General features: G+C 38.9%; 1 protein-coding gene across 4 annotated transcripts in view; it reads right to left on the bottom strand.

Moving 5' to 3' along the window:
* Window positions 1-731: 731 nt before the first annotated feature.
* The window catches only part of LOC126374700 (E3 ubiquitin-protein ligase Nedd-4), a 57,372-nt gene continuing 36,262 nt past the window's right edge, over window positions 732-21,841 (bottom strand). For 3 of the 4 annotated variants that reach the window (XM_050021414.1, XM_050021415.1, XM_050021416.1), the window contains exons 9-19: window positions 21,116-21,817; window positions 18,355-18,436; window positions 17,994-18,092; window positions 17,242-17,370; window positions 14,166-14,290; window positions 13,297-13,438; window positions 12,454-12,663; window positions 11,269-11,509; window positions 9,573-9,801; window positions 7,849-8,018; window positions 732-6,977 (exon numbers count right to left, since the gene is read on the bottom strand). In XM_050021414.1, the coding sequence (XP_049877371.1) occupies window positions 6,875-6,977; window positions 7,849-8,018; window positions 9,573-9,801; window positions 11,269-11,509; window positions 12,454-12,663; window positions 13,297-13,438; window positions 14,166-14,290; window positions 17,242-17,370; window positions 17,994-18,092; window positions 18,355-18,436; window positions 21,116-21,817 (2,232 nt within the window). In that variant the 3' untranslated portion in view covers window positions 732-6,874. The remainder of the gene's footprint in view (window positions 6,978-7,848; window positions 8,019-9,572; window positions 9,802-11,268; window positions 11,510-12,453; window positions 12,664-13,296; window positions 13,439-14,165; window positions 14,291-17,241; window positions 17,371-17,993; window positions 18,093-18,354; window positions 18,437-21,115; window positions 21,818-21,841) is intronic. The other variant, XM_050021417.1, reaches the window with a different exon arrangement.

The following is a 21,841-nucleotide window of genomic DNA, read 5'->3' as shown; positions in this document are numbered from 1 at the left end:
TGAGTTGGGAACTAATGAATTACACAGAATGTAAATTTGCAGATTATCAGTGAAATAAGTACGTAGTCGTCACATTGGCTTTTGGCGAGTTAATAGTAACACTTTTTCTTATCGTGTGGGTTGTGAGGTGGAATACCAGCCTCAACTACCCTCGCGTTAGGGTTATTATTGAGCCGCCAAAGGCCCCTGACATGGGTCATGTACCGATTACTCACTTACATCAGTAAATGGCTGACTGGCAGACTGTGTTTGTCTATCTCTAAAGTTATCATACCGGTATGAAATTGAAGTACCGATTTCCTACTAGTCCGTAAAGTTGGTACCGTAATTTTATACTTCAAAATTAGGGTTTGTCAGAACAAGACGAACTATCGTTTATTGAATTACTAAACTATGATTAATGAATTAAGGAACTACGTATATAAATATAGGTATACTTCTCATAAAAAAAACTTCGAAATTTTCGTTCAACCAAACACGAGTTCAATTAAATTTTAAATTTCAATTTAGAACATAAGAATTACAAATCGTATAATATCCACTGTATTATGACACTTACATTTTCTACCCACTTTTTTTGAAAATCCTTACGAAAGATAAAACTTACAAGAAGTTTCGTTTTTTTATGAGATGTGTATTATAATGACTTATACACGAAAAAGATATTCGGGTAAAGCATGCAAATGTATTATCAACAAGTTTCTAAACAAAGGCCGAATAAAAAATCTCAATTCGTCAATTTGATTATCAATATAATTTACTTTATTGCCTATCTAAGAATCACTAAACACTTCGAATGCGAACCTGTCAAACGATTGTAGCAGTTACGTAAATGCGTTAAGTTCTAGTTTCGTTTACACGTCGACAGATCCCACCGAAATGCTGTTCTGTACAATAATTACAAATAATATACATAATGTAATTTTATAGAATATATTCTAGAAATTCACAAATCTATTCATGTTGAATTCGTTTACCTGGCCACTAGTAAAAATCATTTTGTTGTAATACAAAATTCGAAATGAGAATTAAAAATAAAATGTTATAAAAATAAAATTATTACCCAAGATTTTGGACCAATTTTTCCCTTATGGCAACATTATCGAAGTATTTTAAACAATAAATAATCAACGTTGTGTTTGTTCTTCTAGTGGCCAGTCATATTTATATTCAACAACCTTTCAACCCTACACTTCACTATTTATATGGAATATTCTACAAGTAATACTTAGCAGATTATTTCACATAAATAGTTATCTCTATTGCCTTCAATCATCGACCTTACGAATGAAGCGATGAGGTTTGAAAACTATTTTACGGAAAAAGTACCAAATAATTTTGTCGTCCAATTTTTATTATACTTTACATACCCTCCCACAGGGTCTTAATATACATACACACATAAACTCACGCATATTTGCCACTGGCGTAAGCAGAGACTATGGAATTCCATTTGCATCTCTCGCTTCGTCATTCATCAATTATTTCATACACGCACGCCGCTTCAGAGTAGATCGTACTAAACCTTTTCTAATGACATCCCGAATTTGGTTAATGTACGTCCTTCTAGGTCTTCCTCTGCCAACGCGGTCTTAATTGTATTAAAATGAAAAATAAACTTGCCAAAACTGAAATGTTACGTGGTTTCTTTTTCCATAAAACATATAACACTAAGCCTTACGTGTTGTCGTTCTTGGCACGACTGAAATCCTTACAAATAAATATCCAATTAAAATAACCAACTATTAAATTGACCCATGTTCAACATTTGGTCGTGCCAAGATCGCCCCGTCGTTCGTATATTAGTATATTATCTTACATCACTTCACTTCGATTTGGTCCAGTAAGGCCCTGTGCAGACCTTGCGACAACAGCGGACGCGATAGTTAGTCCGTGACAATAAAATGTTAGTAGAAACTTATCCAATAACGTTAATCAATATAATTATGTAAACTTATGCCAATGCACAAAGGTTCCTTTTTATGTAGAAAATGAATAAATGAGAATGAATTTTACACAACCGATTACTTGTTTTTTTTAATCGTCTTAGGACTTCGTATTAACAGTGGCAAGCACATAACATAAACAGCTTATCCACGTCCTACTGCTGAGCACAGGTTTCCCCTTAATCAACTGGAGTGGGTATGGAGCATACTCCACCAAGGGTCGGTGCACTCTGAAGCGCGGAATCATCTTACTTTTTCGGACAATCAGGTGATACAAGTCCTTGCAAAACAAAGGACAGCCTCACAAAGTGATTTCGACAATGTCCCCATCGGGAATTTAACCCGAACCTCCAGGTCGTGGGCCTAACGCTCTAACCACTAGACCGCGGAGGCTGCAAGCCTTCTTTGATAATTCATGGCTTTGCTCACCCTATGTATTTATCAAAATAGTTAATAGAAATAAAGGGCGTGCATAGCTGAGCCGCGTGTAGCAACTAGTGTAACGTAAAAACACTGCCATTTAGTGGACAATAGGATGTTTGACTGGGTCAAAGATAAACTATAAAATGCTAATCTAGAAATAGAAGCCAGTCTAACATGATCAAAAATCAATCTTATTTTACTTTTCCACTTATTGTCGAATTTTATTCATGAATTAACTAACAATTAATACGACGTTTGACCGCTGTTACTGATGACGTCAAAGGACAGTATTTCCATACACACTCCAAAGAAAACTTTTGTTTTGACGTTTCGTAGAAAGCATCTCATTTGACTAGTTTGTCAAGTAGCCTATTACATTTGTTGTGATATTGTTTTGGTTAATAATAATGTCTCACATGTGGGTGATTCAATATCGTGGATTATACATTGTAACACGTTACTGCATAAGTTCCCATTCATACGACTGTCGGGGACAGACTGTCTGGTCCGCTACCGTTCAAGGTCTGCACAGCGCCTAAAAGCCACTCCCCCATCATATACTTTATGCCATAATTACAACGCCCTAAGTGCGACTAAGTATTATACAATTAATCAATAACGCTACATAGGCACTCGCTTTTAGAATTATATAAATTACCGACTCTGCTTACATGGACGATTACAATCGGATCTCTCTTTCGTGCATATAGGAGAGAAAGAGAGGTCCGAGTAAATTTTCGCAATAGATGTCCGCAGAGCCTCATTATATCGATAATATTATATTCAAGTGGAATTTGATAACTTAACAACGTTTTTGTATACCTTCGCTGTCTTTCCATTACTTGATTTTCGGTCGCATTGTACTGAAAACTACGTAAGCACCTTTTTGAAAAATCAAATAGATATGCTAGTTTCAATCCAGGTAAAAAATTCACGGCCTCTGTGGTCCAGTGGTTTGAACGTTGGACTCACGATTTGGAGGTCCCGGGTTCAAATCCAGGTGGGGAAACATCACAAAAATCACTTTGTGACCCCCAGTTTGGTTAGAACATTACAAGCTGGTCACCTGATTGTCCAAAAGTAAGATGATCCGTGCTTCGGAAGGATGTTAAGCCGTTGGTACCGGTTACTACTTACTGATGTAAGTTAGTAGTTGTTACATGAGCCATGTCAGGGGCCTTTGGCGGCTCAATAGTAACCCTGACACCAGTTGATGGGGTTGGTAATCCACCTCACACCTAAATCTTTACCATAAACGAAATTTATTGAATGAAATCGAAGTTTTGCTAAAGTAAAACGTATCAAAATGTGATTTTTCAAACAGGCGTTTACAATGTTTTCATTTTAAGGCGATAATATAACCAATATTCAATGCCTAAACTGGCATTTCCCGAAGTGTTTCAAGAAGCTATACACTAAATAAATTACATTATTTAATTGACAACGACCTCCACGAGAACCACGTCTGATGAACTGCAGTATAGGGGGGTTAGAAAGGCCATAACGAAGCAATTCATCTAAGAAAGTAATATTTCAATATGACATTTGCGCATATAAAAGTAAGTGCGCAATGCAAACAAATGTCAAATGGCAATATTGCTTCGATGTGGCGTTTTTAACCCCCCAGATGTATAAACGAATTCATATTTCGGAACGATTCATAAGATCTCATAAGACTCATTTAAATGTACATTTTTAAGAGAAAAGTCCACTATAAAAAAGCAAGAGTTTAAAATTCAGGATAGCCTCGCATTTGAAAGGTGCTGGCTAGGGTGAAATATTCTTACCAGGCAAATGTCTATTTAGCCTTGAAAACTTTGAAATTAGAATATTTTTTGTTGACTTGAGTTATTGCTGATTTCTTGATTGGTTAGGAGGGTCTGTAACTTTAGTTCGAATGTCAGTAGTTCGATGAATGCTTATTCGACTGAAATATTTTTCGAATTATGTTTCTAATGAACGATCATTCTTTGATCATCAAGTAACAAATAACGATCGATCAAGTTGACTCGGAAAAATGATCGTTCGTTAAAAAGGGTTTCGAAAAATATTTCAGTCGAATAAGCATTCATCGAACTACTGACATTCGAACTAAAGTTACAGACCCTGGTTAGGAAACCCCAATATAATCGCTAACATGATGACTTATTTTGCCTTAGATGACACGCACTACTTTGCCGGACTATTAGTAGTGATGTTATATCTAACTATAGAGTGAGTGCTCGGTGAAGCGTGGGTACTCAGTTCATCTTGCGATAGATGTACCTCTGACTAGCCTAATTGGGAATAGAGTCGTGAACTTATGTATTGAGTTGAAAGAGAATTCAAAAGACCAAACGAAGGCACACTAACGCTCGGCCAACAAAACAAAGGAACTAACTAGCACTTTCTTGGAAAGTCTTTACAAAACAAACTCGAAATATATAAGAACGCCGTAGTTAAGAATTTATTGGCTTTAGATCTAACCTAGCTTACTCTAGATAACAGTCGAATCGTCGTTCATGTCTACACAGACTTACAATATAAAACTGAAGCGATAGCGATACGAATATTATTATGTTGATTTCTTAAGTTTAGTTTGTTATATGCATGACAATTTTAAATTCGTATGCCAATTCTTGGCTGAATGTGCTGAGACCGATGACAACACTGTAATATAACACGCAACATTCACGAATAAATATTTTTGTATTTGTATTTGTACGACGAGGGAAAAAGATCAAAATCCCATTTTAAGAAGAGACTTAAAATGAGTTCCATAGAAGTGGTCATATTTCTCGAAGTGGTAATTTTTAGAAGTGGTCATTTCCAGAAGTGGTGATTTCCAGAAATGGTCATTACTAGAAGTGGTGATTTCCAGAAATGGCCATTTCTAGAAATGGTGATTTCCAGAAATGGTCATTTCGAGAAGTAGGCATTTTAAATTGTGGCCATTAAACGCCGTAAGGATAGTAACAAGTAACTTAAAAAATAGTATTGTAACAGTACAATGTATTGTATTTTTTCAGGTTCTTGTTAGTAACTATTTACGGAAAAAGTTGTTCGATATAAATGAATTTTATTTATTTATAACAACAATAGGTAATAATAACACTACCCTCCATTACATGAGACCTAAACTGGCGAGGAGTAGGTGCCTATACTATATACCTCTGCCTACCCCTTCGGGAATACAGGCGTGATGTTATGTTATTACAACAACACAATATAGAAATAAAATAACAAGATACAAAAAATACAATCCATAAGAAGATAAATGAGTAATAAAAATAATCTCTGATACTCGACTAAAAATATAATGCGGAAAATAAAAAAGAAAGTACAAAATATAATGGGAGCAGAATTTAAATAAGAAATATAAAAAGATTTTTGTCTTTTATTCCCATTGTCGTCCCATCATTTATTGGTATCACTTCAGTTTTATACTTCAGGCGGCCTAAAAAGGCCACATCGAAAACTTCATCTAAAAAGCAATATTGCAATTTGACATTTGCGCACATAAAATCAAGTGCGCAATGTCAAGAAATGTCAAATAGCAACATTCCTTTTCAGATGAAGTTTTCGATGTGGCCTTTTTATGCCCCTTAACAGTATGTAGGAGTTTATTCGTTATACGACACTATCGATAGCTGACAATTCTCGATTAACAATTTATTCTCCCTTTTGTGATGTCATTATCTGCCAATTGAATGTGATATTTTCAGGTTGTTTTTAATTCACAATTTCGTAAATGTACTAAAATGTTAAATAACATCATTCAATAATCAATAATCATCCATCATGTATATTAGTTTATTTATAAGTTATATATAACCCGAATCTTACTTTATATATTTCAAACGATTTAAAAAAATAGTGTCCTAAGTCGATATATGTATCGAACTCATTATTTAACATTTAAGAATAATAAAAACAATTCTTTTAAGAGATTGGGACACTTGCGAAAGCTTGTTCCGAAACATTTTTGTTCCAAATTATTTACAATTTTCCTTCTCATGTATTTAACAAACCACATTTTGAAACAACCAGAGAAATTCACCAGATATCGTCAGATAACACCATCGCAAGATCACATTACAATCCATACACGACTGAATAGGTGACAATAGGCCCCACGAGCGCGAGGCCTAGCGAGCGAAAAAACATAGTCGGCCCTTAGAACAAAATCCATCGCAATTTCTGCCGTCATCTATAGACAGTTACGTAATATACCTTTTGCAACACGAAGATGTATTAAGTACGCATGCTGGAATCAACCTTGTAATTATAATTATAAAGTTGCCTTTTGATTGATGACGTTCGCAGAAGGCGACTCCCCGGGGTAGTTTAGTGTGTCATTGGAGACGTAACAGTATGATCTTTATGTTTTTTGCGCTCGCTGTTGAGGCCTCAGTCACGGGCAGCGTGAGGCCCCATATAAGCGAGGCCCCAGCCACCGACAGCCTGAGGCCCGACATATGGCAGGCCGCAGCCACCGACAGTTTAGGCCCCACACGCAGGGCGGCTCAGTCGACGCCAGCGAACCCTTGCGAGCCCTCGATGGCCTTGATGAGCTTCTCACGCAGCTGCTGGTAGCTCTCGTATGGAGGCAAGTCGATGCGGTTGAAACTGCAAATAAACGGTCAATGTTGAAACCCGACCACTCCAAACAAAAACCTCATTCTTACAGTGTGCCGCTTAAATGCGTAAGTGCGAGCGAGACACAATCAACTCGCTCTCCCTCTCACTCTTTAGCGGCTTACGGCCACTTCAGACTCAAGTAAAACGCAAATAAGGTGAGCTTATTTTAGTAGGTACAATATTTTAACATCATATAGATTCAGGAGTAGGTGCTTAAGTTTACGATTCTATCAACCATTCGGGTTCAATATTTTAAACTGAAAGATCTTTCCAACGACTTATAGTTTATCCACGCTTGTTGTTTCGAACAAAAATCTTCTATGATCCTGTCGGCATCCTGAGGGGTATTGGTGACAGGTATGAGTGTCTTCTAATTAGGCAATGGGTGTATAATCTGGTTGGACCTAATAAGGATTCAACTAGAATAAAACTATAAATATGTATACTTTGAATAATAGAATTTAATAATAGAAACTCTGGACTGGGACTGGACTGCTGGACTGGGAGTAAAGAAAAAACATAGAATGTGTTCAGCTGCCTATCTTCCCGTGCATGTCGTAAAAGGCGACAAAGGGACAGCGTCCTGTCGAACATGATGGATCATCTGTAAGAGCGATAGGCTGATCCCCTATCATCATACGGTTTATCATTATCCACCTTAGGACTATGTATCAAAAGTGGCTGCAAATAGTTTCTTGATTATTTGTAGTTCTGCCCACCCCTTCGGGGAATACGGGCGTGAGTTTATGTATGTTTAATGATAGAATTATTTAATTTGATACTAACTTACTTTAACTTTTTTTACTAACACATGTATGGACGAAAGTCTGAAATAAAATGTTTTTTTTATGATACTCACCAGGTATGCGCCCGCGGGTAGTTGTCGGGCGAGCCCCACTTCTCTATGGTGAACAGCTGCGGCCCGTTGGAGCCGTACAGCTCCTTGAATCCGTTCATGGGCACACGGGACGTGCCTGTCACGAACTGCAGCAAGCGGGACCGCATCTCGTTCGAGAACGATAGTACCACCTGCGCAGACACGATGCTTTATAGTCTATTCGGTAAATAAACATAGAAGCATTCTTGTGGATCAAAAATGACGCATCGAAAATCATACCGTGTGGGAGAGGCCTTCAAAATCATACTTGGGGCGTCAAAAATGCCACATCAAAGCAATTCATCTAAAAAAGCAATATTGCTATTTCACATTTGTTTGCATTGCGCACTTACATTTATACGCGCTAATTTCAAATTGTATAAATACAAATATACTTATTTTTTAATACAAATATACTTATATACTTTTTTTATTTCAGTGTACGATTATTATGCTCTGTGAGAGTGTTTTGTTTCGTGTGAGTTTTGGCGTCAATAATCAACTGCAGCGAGTATGAAGAGACTGCTTCCATGTTTATTACTTTTTTATTTTTTTTTAAAGAACGTCTAGGGCCTTGTGCCGAGGTTTTTCTTGCAGCTTATTTTCCCCGGCTATACAGGTTGTGAGAAGCTGCAGTAGTTTTAGGCGGATGAGACGTTCGTTATGAAAAATTCAAAGTGTAACTATGTTACCTACTGAATAAAGATGGAAAAATCACGTACAGAAGGTAAAAACAAAATTATCACAATTCACGTATGCGCTATCAATACTCAAATCCAACACTCACCGCGAAGCACAACTTGCCGCGTACTACGCTTATACTCACGCGTGGTTGAGATATGGAATTTTGTTATGGGGTAATAGTACAGATGCGCATGGGGTATTTGTCTTACAAAAAAAGTGCATGCGAATATTATTTAGTATACCGCCAAGAGAAAGTTGTAGACCGTTCTTTCAAAAAGAAAAAATCCTTACATTCCCTTGTATTTTTATTCTCGAAGCAGCGATGTTCATTAGGAAAAATATCCAGGATTTTAAGCACTGCACGAGGGCTCGTCGGGTGAATCTACTAGAGTTACCAAAAACAAATGTTGAATTGGTCAGGAATGGACCGCATTATACAGCTATCAAAATTTATAATAAAATTCCAAATATCATTAAAGCGGCCATCAATGAATCTTCTTTCCGCAATCAATTAAAATCCTTATTGCGAGATAAATGTTATTATAACATAAACGATTTTTTATGTGATCGTGACTTGCATACTTGACCTTCTTATTTATTATTTTAATTAAAATTATTGTTTTTGCTTGACATCTTTTATATTAACAATGCTATAAATAATTAATTGTGCATGCTAGTTTAGTGACATTTCTCTCGTTATTTATTATTTTTTTGTTAAGAATACTTATACAATTACGATGTCAATTTGCGATGCCCTATAAGGGTTATGTACTAATACTATAATTAACTTTAAGACCTTTTTATAATGTACATGATGCAAATAAATGAATGAATGAAGATATTTTTGAATCTGAAAAATAGAATTTTCTTTCACCGAATCTGTTTGATAGAAAAGAATCGATCGGCATAATGAGCTAACATAGGCCTCCCTTTAATCAACCAGAGGGTTAGCATACTCCAGCACGCTGCTCCAGTGCGGATGCGGGTATATAGATAGAGGAATGTAATAAAATATAACTTACTCTCCAAAACCACTGCACAACAATATGATTAGCATGATAGTCGCCCTTGTACAGGGTGTTAGCCCGCCAGTCTCGCACGTCAATATGTTGTATGCCACAGAGCAGCAACTCCAGTTCGTGTTCGTCGAAGATCTTCAACAGAGGGAGAGGAACCAGCTGGCTCAGTCCCTCGAGGAACGACACCATCTGCTCGTGGACCCGATTCACGAACCGCCATTGGATTACTAACCTGTTGAATGAAATGAGGAATAAAGTAAAAGGGTAAGCGTTCATGTCTCAATACTCGACTATGCCAAACCACAGACACTTCATACAAACAACCTCGATTTACACAGACACCACACATTGAGGTTACCGTACACGCGCATATGTGTGTGTGTGTGTGACGTCTGGCGCCATACGATTCAAGTGTAAACTATGTTCGAGGGGTTGATGTAAACCTACCTCAGACGCTGGTGGAAAGAGGAGAGTTGCCGTTCTATACGTAGTATTATTCCTTATTCTATGACTATGCTCGATGTTATATAACTTAATCAATATTGCGATGCGGAGCAATGTTATTTCTATGTAATTTTAGTTCGATGTGCTAGATAGGGAAAACTAAGGAGTGGAATTCTCTCTCTTCTGTATTCCCGAATGCATATAAACTAGGCGCTTTCAAAGCCAGAGTGAACAGGCACCTTTTGGGCGAGCTCCATCTTAGGCCTCGTCAATGCCTTCGGGCAAGTCTGGGGCCAAGAGCAAACCCATCAAAACCAAAAAATCCGCATAAGCGCCTTGTTGAAAAATCACATTCGAATGCGACTTTTGTTAATAAAAGCCTGGCAATGGTCAAGCTAGTTTCTGTCCAGGTAAAATTGGTGGTCTCAATTTCCACCCCGATTGAAATTGAAATTAAAAAAAATACATTAGAAAGGAAGTTATTAATTTTTATTTCTTAATGTATAATATTAATAATTTGCTCATAAATAATTTGCATATTAAATTACACGACAGCACGACACTGTGCTATCATCTACTGCACTCGACAAAAAACCCGCGCTTGACTAAAAAAAGAAAGAAAGTGATCTTTCTATATTAAGCGACGATATCTCAACCCTGCTCTCATTCTAAGCTTGTTACATTTAACAGCTGACATCAGGGTTGATGAGATTGGTAATTCATACCTCAAAACCAACAGATAGAAGAATACGCGCTGTCAAACCATAACAGCTTCAGACAATCCTCATTGTTTCCATTCATTCTTATACCATTTGAGCACCACATCTCCCTAGCGTTATCCCGTATTACACAGGGCCCTCTACCCTAACCTGAAGATTTGACACCCCCGGTTTTTTTACAGAAGCGACTGCCTGTCGGATGTGCCAACCCGCAATGGGAAAACCAGCCGAATACAGTTTAGGTCACATACCACCGAAACACATTTCTCGGGAATGTGGAATTCCTCGCGATGTTTTCCTTCAACGCTGAGCACGAAATAATTGTATAACATTCAAACTGTGAATTCGAAAATCATTGGTTTAGGCTGATGCTGGGATCCTATCCTGCGGCCTCGCAGCGAGAGTCAAAGGTTCTTTCAACTGGGCTACCACGGCTTCTTCCTATCCCATTTGAAAGAAAGAAAGTAAGAAAGAAACATTATTTAGGACACCACAGACACGGATTACATATATAGCATATATTTGAGCATACTCACTTAATATACTCGTCCTTGTTATCATCGTCAACGGATATATTAGCTCCTCCAGGCTTCAACTCCCGTTGTATGGTCTTCCCGAACTGCTCCTCATCCACTGAGAAGGTCAGGTACAGCTCCGAGGGGTCGTTCTCTTTGATCCACATCAGGGAGTTGTAGTACTCCAGGTCTACCGACTCCATGTCCTGGAGCTCTATAGTCTTAGACAACATCATCTTGTAGAATGGACGGATGAAGAATGCTGAAAAAGATTTGGATAATGTAATATCGCATATTGCAGATTTTTTTTTGATCAAACATTTTAGCCGTTGTTTCAATTACAATGGGATATATATTGACCTGATAGTGAATATATAATGACCTGAAGTACGCTTGAAGTGATGAAGGGGTCAAAAAAAGGCCATACAAGTCTGATGCTATGTTATGTTAATAAGTATCAATAAGTATCAGAGTACGACCTCCCCTCCCCGATCGGATGATTGAGGGGAGGCCTGTGCCCAGCTGTTTATGTTATGTACGAGTAGGACGTTAGACCGCTTCTATCGATGACGTCACACAATCGTATCTTCATACAAATTCCATAGAAAATTTTTCGTTTTGGCGTTGCATAAAGAGTATCTCATTTGACTAAGTTGTCAAGTAGCCTATGAAGTTAGAACCGCAGCCGTCAGCACCTCTCGCACTTTCCTATGTTTCGATCCTTTTCTGTTACTCAGAACCAGTAATTTGTTAGAGCGAGCGACCGCACGCTTACGCACGCTATGACCTCGTCGCGCGCAGTCGCTCTCTCTATTAACCTCAGCGCTGATCGCTATCGATCCTCTAGGGTAGTGGATTAATTCTTTCAAATATGTATTTTCCTCTCAGACGACGCCCGGCAGAAATTGCTAAGGTTGCCTGGCAGAAATTGCTGTTTAGTAATAAGGCCGCCTATTGTGCTTATTTTTTTATTCGTATGTATATGTCCTGTGTATTGTGTTTTGTACAATAAAGAATTATTATTTATTTATTTATTATTTATTTTTTATTTATAAAGGTACATACAACATTACAGTGTGTATTGTTTGATTGATTGACGCCCTGAGCCGAGGTTCGCGTCCAACTGGGCACACTCAAGCCTTTTGTGCCGGGTGAGAGCCCTGAACAAATGTCTGTGCTGACCGATGTGGTTCAATGCTTACTCACCATCGAGCAATTTCCCATGATAGATAGCCATGCCAGCGACTCGGCCAATAAACTTGAAGTAGTTGAGATGCTCCTCGTTGCAGACCCCGCTGTTGGGGTTGATCTGTAGCGTGTAGTTGTCCATGGCCGAGTACTCAAACAGGCCATAGTACGGGTTGAACATCTCTTTGGACAGCAGGAAGAACCATTCGCGCGCCAGCCCACCGTAGTCTGTGCGGGAATCGGTATGTCATATTGATGTGAATGTGAAGGATGTTCGGTAATTATTGGATAAATCTATATTTGACGATTGGAGACATTAAAACTCCTCCATCAACACGCAGTGGAGCAGCGTGGTGAAATATTCCATACCCCTCCTGATGAATGAAGGTAGACCTGTGCCTAGCAGTGGGACGCATAAGTCTCCATAACCTTACATAAAAAGTCTATATACGTCTCACTGCTGGGCACAGGCCTCAATCAACCGAAGGGGGTATGAAGCATACTCCACCACGCTGCTCCACTGCGGGTTAGTGGAGGTCATTTTACGACTATTAGCTGGGTCCAACTGATTAACGTGCCCTACGAAGCACAGAATCATCTTACTTTTTCAGACAATCAGCCTGAAAATCCTTACCAAACAAAGGACAGTCTCATAAAATGGTTTCGACAACGTCCCCATCGGGAATCGAATCCGGATCTCCGAATCGTGGGCCCAAGGCTCTAACCACTAGTTATTAATACAAAATCATTTGTTTATGTTATGTCTAGAAAAAATGGAGAAATTGTAGAAGATAATGAAGTGAGATGGTGTTGGCTGATACTAATTACAACATTGGACTGTTGCAAGATTGCGTGACTCACCAAGGCCGACTTCCGACTCGAACTCGACCCACAGCTTGGTCTTGAGTAGGTCCAGCCGACTGACCGAGCTGATGATGCGATACGAATCCTCCAGGATCGAGTTGCGCCGGACTTTGATCTCGAACTTGTTTGGCACGTTACTCTGCGATATGAGGGAAACATCACAATAGGGAATCTTGACCAAGTCAAGGATATTCTTCGTATTTCTTCTATCGTGTGGGTTGTGAGGTGGATTACCAACCTCATCATCCCTGGTGTCTGGTTATTATTGAGCCGCCAAAGGCCCCTGACATGAGTCATGTAACGACTGCTTAACGTGCCTTCCACGGAATATCTTACATTCGGACAATCGGGTGATCAGCCCGCAATATCCTAACCAAATCAGGACACACAAGTGATCTCCACGGAGATTCGAACTTAGGACCTCCGGATCGTGAGTCCAATGCTCATCTACTGGACCACAGTGGCCATTTCTTATTGATGATTTATCAGCAAAAGTACTTAGGAACTTGAATTGTCATCGACTTCAAAATATTACCAAATAAGCGGAATGGAAGCGTCAGGATTTCTGTCGTCCTGCACAGGCGGCACGGGTTCCGCCGTATATTTTTATATCGCGGGCTTTGACCAATAGACGCAGCGAATGCTATCTACGTCAATAAACGTCGAACGTTAATTGGCTGAGGCCTTCGATATAAATTGCGGCACGGAACCCGTGAAATATTTTATAAAACCTCACAAACTTTGCAAGGGCTTGGATTCTTTAGCAACATAAGCGTATTTAAAAATGCTGACCAACTGCAATACCAATTTTATTGCGAATAAATGATTATGAATTACGATTTTTTTTTTGCTACTGTTTGACTCACCGGCTTGCGCAGCTGGCTCTTGAGATACTCGTACTTTCGTTTGTAATCACGCGAGTACGGTACAGCGGGGCCGGCGATCTGCGGGTTAGATAGCCGCGGGTCCTCCCACTGCGTGGTGCGCGTGTCTGGAACAACGAGATACGTTATTTTTAAATTTAGAAACCCTCCTTTATTACTGCACTAACAGAACCGTTCAATACATACGAATTTTATGCTAACACAAATGCTTAAAATGTAACAATAAGTAAACAGCACAAAACGAGTAGCATCCTAGGTCAAAGGAAAATTATAAAATTATGATTTTTACTAAATATAGACAAATGTAAAACTGAGGAAACACCATTTATTTATTTTATAATTTATTTATGAATTGTAATCAAGAAAAAAGTAATAAGCCCGACGTTTTATATGACGTCACATGTTGCTTTTTCATAAAAATGCCATAGTAAGTGTTTTGACGTTTAGTAAAAGTAGCCGCTTTAGCTGCTCGAATTCTAAATTGGTCAAAATCTGCAGTGCCTATCCAGTCGCCCGCGATAGCGCGACCCGTCTATTTTGGTTTAAGGTGATGCGTTTCAGTCAGCTAGGTAACGCTGCGTCAGCAGATGGCGTTACTTCTGCAGTTTTCGTATTTTTTTCCATTTATTCGTTTAGTGTTGAGTTCTGACCCAGTGAAATGTTAGGTGGCGAAATCTTACATACATTATCTTTAAGTTAAGCTACAATTTTGAAGTATTTACTGCAGATATCATATTGAAACATTGCATCAAAAGTTGGTGTCATTTCAATTTGTGTACAAACACGAAGCTGTCACACACACATGCGAACTAGGTTAGCTATTAAAAGAGATGCATAATTTGAAGTCTACTTCTAACTTCTAAATGGCGCATTTGGGAAAGCAGTCGCCGCCATTCTTAAGTTTCACGGTTCAAACCCAAGTGCATGTTTTAATTGTTTTTACTATTTGTATTTTTTTTACAATTGAATTTGGCGAACCCGTCTATTTGTTACGGAATTTTCAAAAAGTATCACTTTTACCAATAATATTATAATTATACAATAATGTACTTTGCACTAAAGTACCTTCCGTAATTTCCGTATTTTTTATTTTGTAAAATTCTAATAGGCATTAATCGCATCAGTGAACATGGGGCTAACTAAAAAACTACTGAACGGATTTTCATACGGTTTTCACCAATGAGTAGAGTGATTCATGGGCGTGCTTTAGGGTATATAATTTATACAAGTATTTTTTTTTGTATAAAATGGTTCAAAAATGATGATGAATGTCAAACATAATTATCATTACAAATATAGACGACTTGAAGCTTTTGGCGAAAACGCTGCCTGAGCCTATTGAGATATAACAAAACAACGTATGGTTGAATTGTTCCTTTTTTGTAGGTCCACCGAAAAGTCCACAATATGTCATAACACTTATATTGTGTATAAAGAATTGTGTATATGTATTGTATGATTTTACAAATAACGATCACAGTACAGTAATAATAAGGTAGATTTTTCCTAAATTGCGTCGGTTCAAACTTAGTCGCATCGCGTTTGAAAGATGTAATAGCGCTTCAGGACGTCCCGCAAGCACGGCGCTGATGTCGCAGTATCCGCATATAATTATTATGACTTGTCATTTAGTCCCAATAAAATCCGCGGGACTTCATTCGTATGTCAGTGACAGCTGGTGATAGCATGCGGGACACTTAGCAGCTAATCGAATTCTATGTTGTTTTCGCGCCCAGTCCAGACGACTTGCAGCGCATTTCTGGACTTATATTTACGCGTGGTGTTTATTGTTAGGTTAGTTAGTTCAGGTTAGGACGTCTTTTTTTAACGAGGACGTTAAAAAAAGACGAGGCTGGGACGTATTGAAGTAGTATTTCCATATATACGCGGCCTGAAATGGGCTTTTTCGGGGACCTGAACTGGTTGCTGTCGAACTTATTATCACGTTTTCTTGATTAAAATTCATAAATAAGTCAAATAGAAAAAATAAAAAAGATTTTCGTTAGTTTTAGATCTGTCATGATGTCTGTGATGTTTGTTTATTATACATAAGAATTTCAAAATTTATCTTATTTTTTTTTCCCAAACGGCAAGGCAAAGGGACCTATGCCCATACAGCCATGTCTTGTGTTTTTTTTCTTGATGATGATTAATGAAATGATGAAACCTAAGCCCCCACCCTCGGAGCAGACTCCTACTCCGAACCCCAAACGAAGTAAGCGGCTTGTTGGCGCAAAGCGAAAATAGATAGGTAGGTACACTTTGTTTATTGAATATTCCGATTTAATAATACTATCGGGAATGTTTTCCGACTAACTTAATATGATCATTAACCACAAAACACCACTTCGTATTGATTATTTAGATTATTCAATGAAGAAAGCAACCTTCCCGTTCCCGTTCCCACCAAAAAGTCCGCGACAAAGAGAATATAAATAAATCTGTATGTTGGATGGAAAAACAATTAATTATAAATGACTACTATTTAGGTTTTCCCCGAAGGGTAAGGCAAAGGGAACTATGCCCATACAGCCATTTCATTTTATGTTTTATTATAATATATGTCCTCTTTTAAAACACGGTACTTACCCATTATTTAAAAATGTTTAAATAATATGCGTTAAAACAAAAATATTTTTCCAATATTCCTTTTCTCAGATTGTAGTATTTTTAGTTTTTTATTTATATTTGTTCTCTTCATACAAAATCTCTTTATAAATTGTCACTGACATTCTATTACACTTGTCAAGTAGTCAAAGCCTTTAGAGAAAAAAAAAACTATCACGCACACAAACTAACATTGACACCTCTACACGCTCAGCAAATACACTGTAGTCTGCACCACTACAAATGTAGAATTAATCAAAATTGAGGGTCTGAAATATGGTACTTCTCGTATTCGGACCCTAAATTTTTGTTAGTTAGCGAAAATAATACACCAAAATATTACTATTTATCGGTTTTATAACAATATTCCTCTATCCGTTTTCCTGTAGCACTGCATCAACTTTTGTATGGAAAACGAATCACCTTAAATACAAAGCATGGTGATACTGACTGTGATCGATGAAGAAGATCCGTCCGTCGGTGTGAACGCGCTCCTCCCAGCCCTCGGGCAGCGCGCCCAGCTCGTCGGCCTCCGCCCCCGCGCTGGCCGCGGCCGCCGCTGGCAGGCTCGATGCGCAGCCTGCACAGTAAACATAAAGGGTGTTACACAGACCATATCGGCTACTGAAGATGATTCTGAATTAATACCAACTCACGATTCAAATCCAAAAATATCTTTATTCAGTAAGTAACATAGTTACACTTTGAATCGTCATTTTTTACATAACGAACGTCTCATCCGCCTAAAACTACTGCAGCTTCTCAAAAAAGGAAAAAAAGCTGCAAGGGAAACCTCGGCACAGGGCCCTAGATGATCTTTAAAAACATAAAAGTATAGAATTGAAAATAATTACCTCTAAAATAACCGCAACATTTTCAAAAGTTACTGTTGTTATCAATTTGTTTACTGTTTAATCGCTTTTAATTTGAGGTTCACTACCGATTCAATGAACTGCATTAGTTACTACTACCTATTCGGATATCATTTTTGATTTCTCAATAAATGACTATTGTTAGTACATGCTGGAATGGTTGCAACCCGGCAAAAAATTAACGAACCTATAGACAATTATATGTGCCCTCCATAAAAGGAATCCAAAATGAAAGCTTCCTATCTTCCTAACGAAGATCAATCGCTAAGCAGCAGTGATTTAAGAGATCCTCATACAAAAACACAATTCCAACTGCTGGTCTTTTAGTTACCTGTTCTAGGGTCTATCCACGTAGTGGTCTTCTGGTTGTGATCGATGAAGAATATCCTGCCGTTGGGCGCGCGCTGCATGCTCCAGCCGGGCGGTAGACCTAAACATTACAATAATATTAACGTTAGTTAATAGCCCGTAGTGGAGCAGCGTGGTGGAGTATGCTCCAGATCCCCTCCGGTTGATTGAGGGAAGACTTGTGAGAGAGACCACGGAATTTCAGTTATTACTATCCTAACACACCACTTTCCCTTCTTCCACTCTCATCAGACTTCATGGATGCTCACCGGTTTAGAGTACTCTTGATCTGGCCTTTCTTTAAAACATCTTGGACTTAGGAGATAGCTGAACCATCAACTCACCGTCGCTGCTGGGCAGGTTTTGGCTCTGCACGCTGCTGGCGCTGCTGCTACGCGTGCTGTCAGTCGATGCGTCCGTCTCGTCCTGAAACACCACACATATCAACACTACTCCTCTACTCTTTCGATCACCTGCAGGCTCTGCACGGCTACCGAATTATATCGATAGTTTCGACCAATAGACGCAGCGAATGCTATCTACGTGGATAGACCTTGTACGGCTATTGGTCAAAGCCGACGCGGTTGCCGTGGTACGAGGATTGATGTACCTTTCATATTGTCTGGTTAGGACACGCTAACTGAGGGAAGTCCAGAGGTAAAGGTAAGACTACTTTAGGTGTAAAGTCTCGATAATCTAGGCGTAGCATATCGCGTGGCTCAGCGCGTTGAGCGGCCCATTTGATATGCAGTGATGCCTAGCACAACTCTGCAATCTCGGCATGTCTCCGTAGAAGATTTGCATAGTGCATAAAATTTAAGAGTGAGTAATGAATTACGTATATCAAATGATACTATGGTGACGTCATCACCACATAGGCAGTGCGCCTGGCTGCGCGCAGAGCCATTTCGCCAATCCACATCTCCACTCTTTTCTTTAGCTGATGGATGTTTCTAGAATATCGAACATTGTTCTTCGTTCAGAAAATGTAGTTCATTAGCGTGTCCTGTGTGCCAGTAATTATGTGTGGTTCTGTTGTAAAAGGCATTTATAAAGACCAATGTCCGAACTGGTCACACAGCAACCTAGGGATTAGCCAAGTTGTAACTTATATAATAATCATTTGTAACTTGGTTAAAACCAAGACTAAAATCATTGACTTAGCGAATCCTGACTTTTTCATTACCACAAGAGACTATATCCTTACAACAGAACATACATCATAATTAAAACACATAATAACGGGTTCTTACCGCGGGGTGGGAGTCTCATATCCCTAATTAAAACGCGGTAAAAACCCATTATTATGTGTTTTAATTAGAATATCACATGTCATATCCTTCGACCCCCAATTGTTGCTTACTGAATAAATTTTCATAAACATAAACAGTGCGTAGACATATGTACAATTTTTGCAGACTGGCACCAACATGTAGCGTATATTACTTTAGCCAATATTTCCGCCTAGGTTTATAAAGATAAATTTTCGACCAATGTTTTTCTTATATTGATTAAAACATTTTATTTAGATATTGATGCTGATTCCTGCACACACCAACTTAACTTTAATTTAGTTTGACAGATCTAAAACTATCTTTAACTCTGTCTTGCGCCCGTCGTAAGTGGGGGACGGCACTAGACTAAAATAAAATCAAGTTTTGTCTGCCAGAATCGAGACCAACATACTGTTTGAACTTAGAATAAATATATTTTTTAAGCTAGCTGCAATATAAAACTTAAGAACTCCGAACCTGGCAACACTAATAGAAAACTGCGTTTTGCAGATGCTCGAATTTGGTATTGCCAGCTTGGAATAGTAAAAATTTGACTAACCAGCTCAGAATCTGTAATATTGGTCATTTTTAAGCAAATATACAGTTTTTATAGTAATTCAGTTACTTATCCACTCATAACATGCTTTTACTCAAGCTTACACATACACAATTTAATACAAATAATACCAACCGACTTACAAATGAAGCCACGTTTCTGTATCTTAGAGAAACAAACAATACGAATACATATGCATATTTCAAATGCTACAGAGTTACATGTAAAAAATACATAAAACACGAACGCTAGACTATTCACAAAGCGAAAACTATATTTTTGCTCTAGTAAATATATAATTCGTATATTTATCATGCAAAATGACATAGTACACCATGCTACGTGAGGCTAAACTAAATGTAAGCGAAGCGAAGCGCAATGTGGTGGAAAGTTGTAGGAAATTGAACCTTGTGTGTATTGTGTTGTAGCGCTATTTCCTAACTAGCGTAGACTCAATAAATAAATTAAGAACCCCATTTCCTTTTATGTGTGAGACTACAAGGGGCTTAAAAAAGCCACATCAAATCAATTCATAAAAAAGCAAAAGTGCTATTCAACATTTCTTAACATTGCGCGCTTACTTTTATACACGCGAACATCAAATTGCAATATTGCTTTTTAGATGAATTGCTTTGATGTAGCCTTTTGAACCCTCCCGAAACAACATGTAATGCGTTCAGCTACATGTCATCATGAACATGTCGGAAAGGCGGACTTAAGAGCGAAAGAGTAACGCGTCATATCCTCTCCAAAAAGATGGGATTGTCTATGAGCGAAGGTCTGGTGACCAGACTTCCCCGTAGCTATAATTAATCTATAGTATTTGTTGCTTGTGTAATCTTAGTGGTGTTAGTGGTTGTGAGGCGCGGTGAAATGTTAGTAGAAGCACGAGCCATGGACACACACGTTGTACCTCACACGGTCATAGACATCAAGCACGGGCGGGTGTGACGCGGAGTGCCTGTGTCAGCTGTTTTCTAAGTGCTCTGTTTTTCTGTGTAATTTGTTTTTGGTCTGACATTCCATATCGAATCAATTCTAAAGATTATCGTTGGCAATTTAATCCTACTTTAACGAGAAAGACATCAAAACTTTTAAGTTTTTCGGAAAATAATCCCGCGCCTGCGAAGATTCTTATTCTTTGTGTGCTACCTAATAATTTGTTTTATTTGGAGATTTAAGGCGCGCTAACCTAGTATGAGCCATGTAAATCGTGTGTATGTAACCGTAATGAGGCGTATGTATTACGTGGTGTTTCCCGCGTCACCGTCTTACCTCGGAGTCGTGGTCGCTGCCGCGCGTGCGCGGGGAGGCGCCCCGCGGCGTGCTGAAGTGGTTCTCGTCGAAGGTCAGCGCCTCCTCGATCTCCGCCTCTCTCCGCTCCGATTCGCGCGCCTCCCTCGCTTCCTCCGACTGTTCCTCTGTCTCCTCTCTCCGCTCTAAATTCTCTGTCACCGCCGTGTGTTCCACTATCTGACCATCTGTTACTGTTATTTCTGAAGCGTTATTTTGTGTGTCTGCGTTTTCCGTTGTTGTGTCTTCTGTTTCTGTATTATCTGTGGGGTTTTCCGTCGTTTCTACGCTTTCTACCGAAACCTGCGGCGTCTGCCGTTCTTGTTCTGCGTTTGATTCGGAGACTTCGTTACTCTCTCGAGGCGCTTCATCGTTTATATCATTATCCTCTCTGGTCTCACGATTTGGTGTATTTTGTTCCGCGTTACCATTAACTTGACTAGTATCATCTTGAGCACTATCTTCGTTGTTCCCGTCGGGTTCTCTTAAGCGAACTTCGTTAGCGCAGACGACGTCGTCATCTTCTCTATGTCTAGTATCACAGTCGGTTTCGTTACTTAAGCTAGTCGGGCCGTTGTGTTCGGTGTCTTGTTCTATTTGTTCGCCAGCTTGCTCGGGCGAGCGCGTCGGTGTAGAGTGTGGCGTGAGCGTGGAGGCAGAGTCTTCGGTATTGCTTACATCCTCCTGTTAGACAACACTTGATATTAC

Source organism: Pectinophora gossypiella, chromosome 17 (assembly GCF_024362695.1).
Source record: "Pectinophora gossypiella chromosome 17, ilPecGoss1.1, whole genome shotgun sequence".
Classification (NCBI taxonomy): Eukaryota; Metazoa; Arthropoda; class Insecta; order Lepidoptera; family Gelechiidae; genus Pectinophora; species Pectinophora gossypiella.
This window is presented reverse-complemented; position numbering and strand designations above follow the sequence as displayed.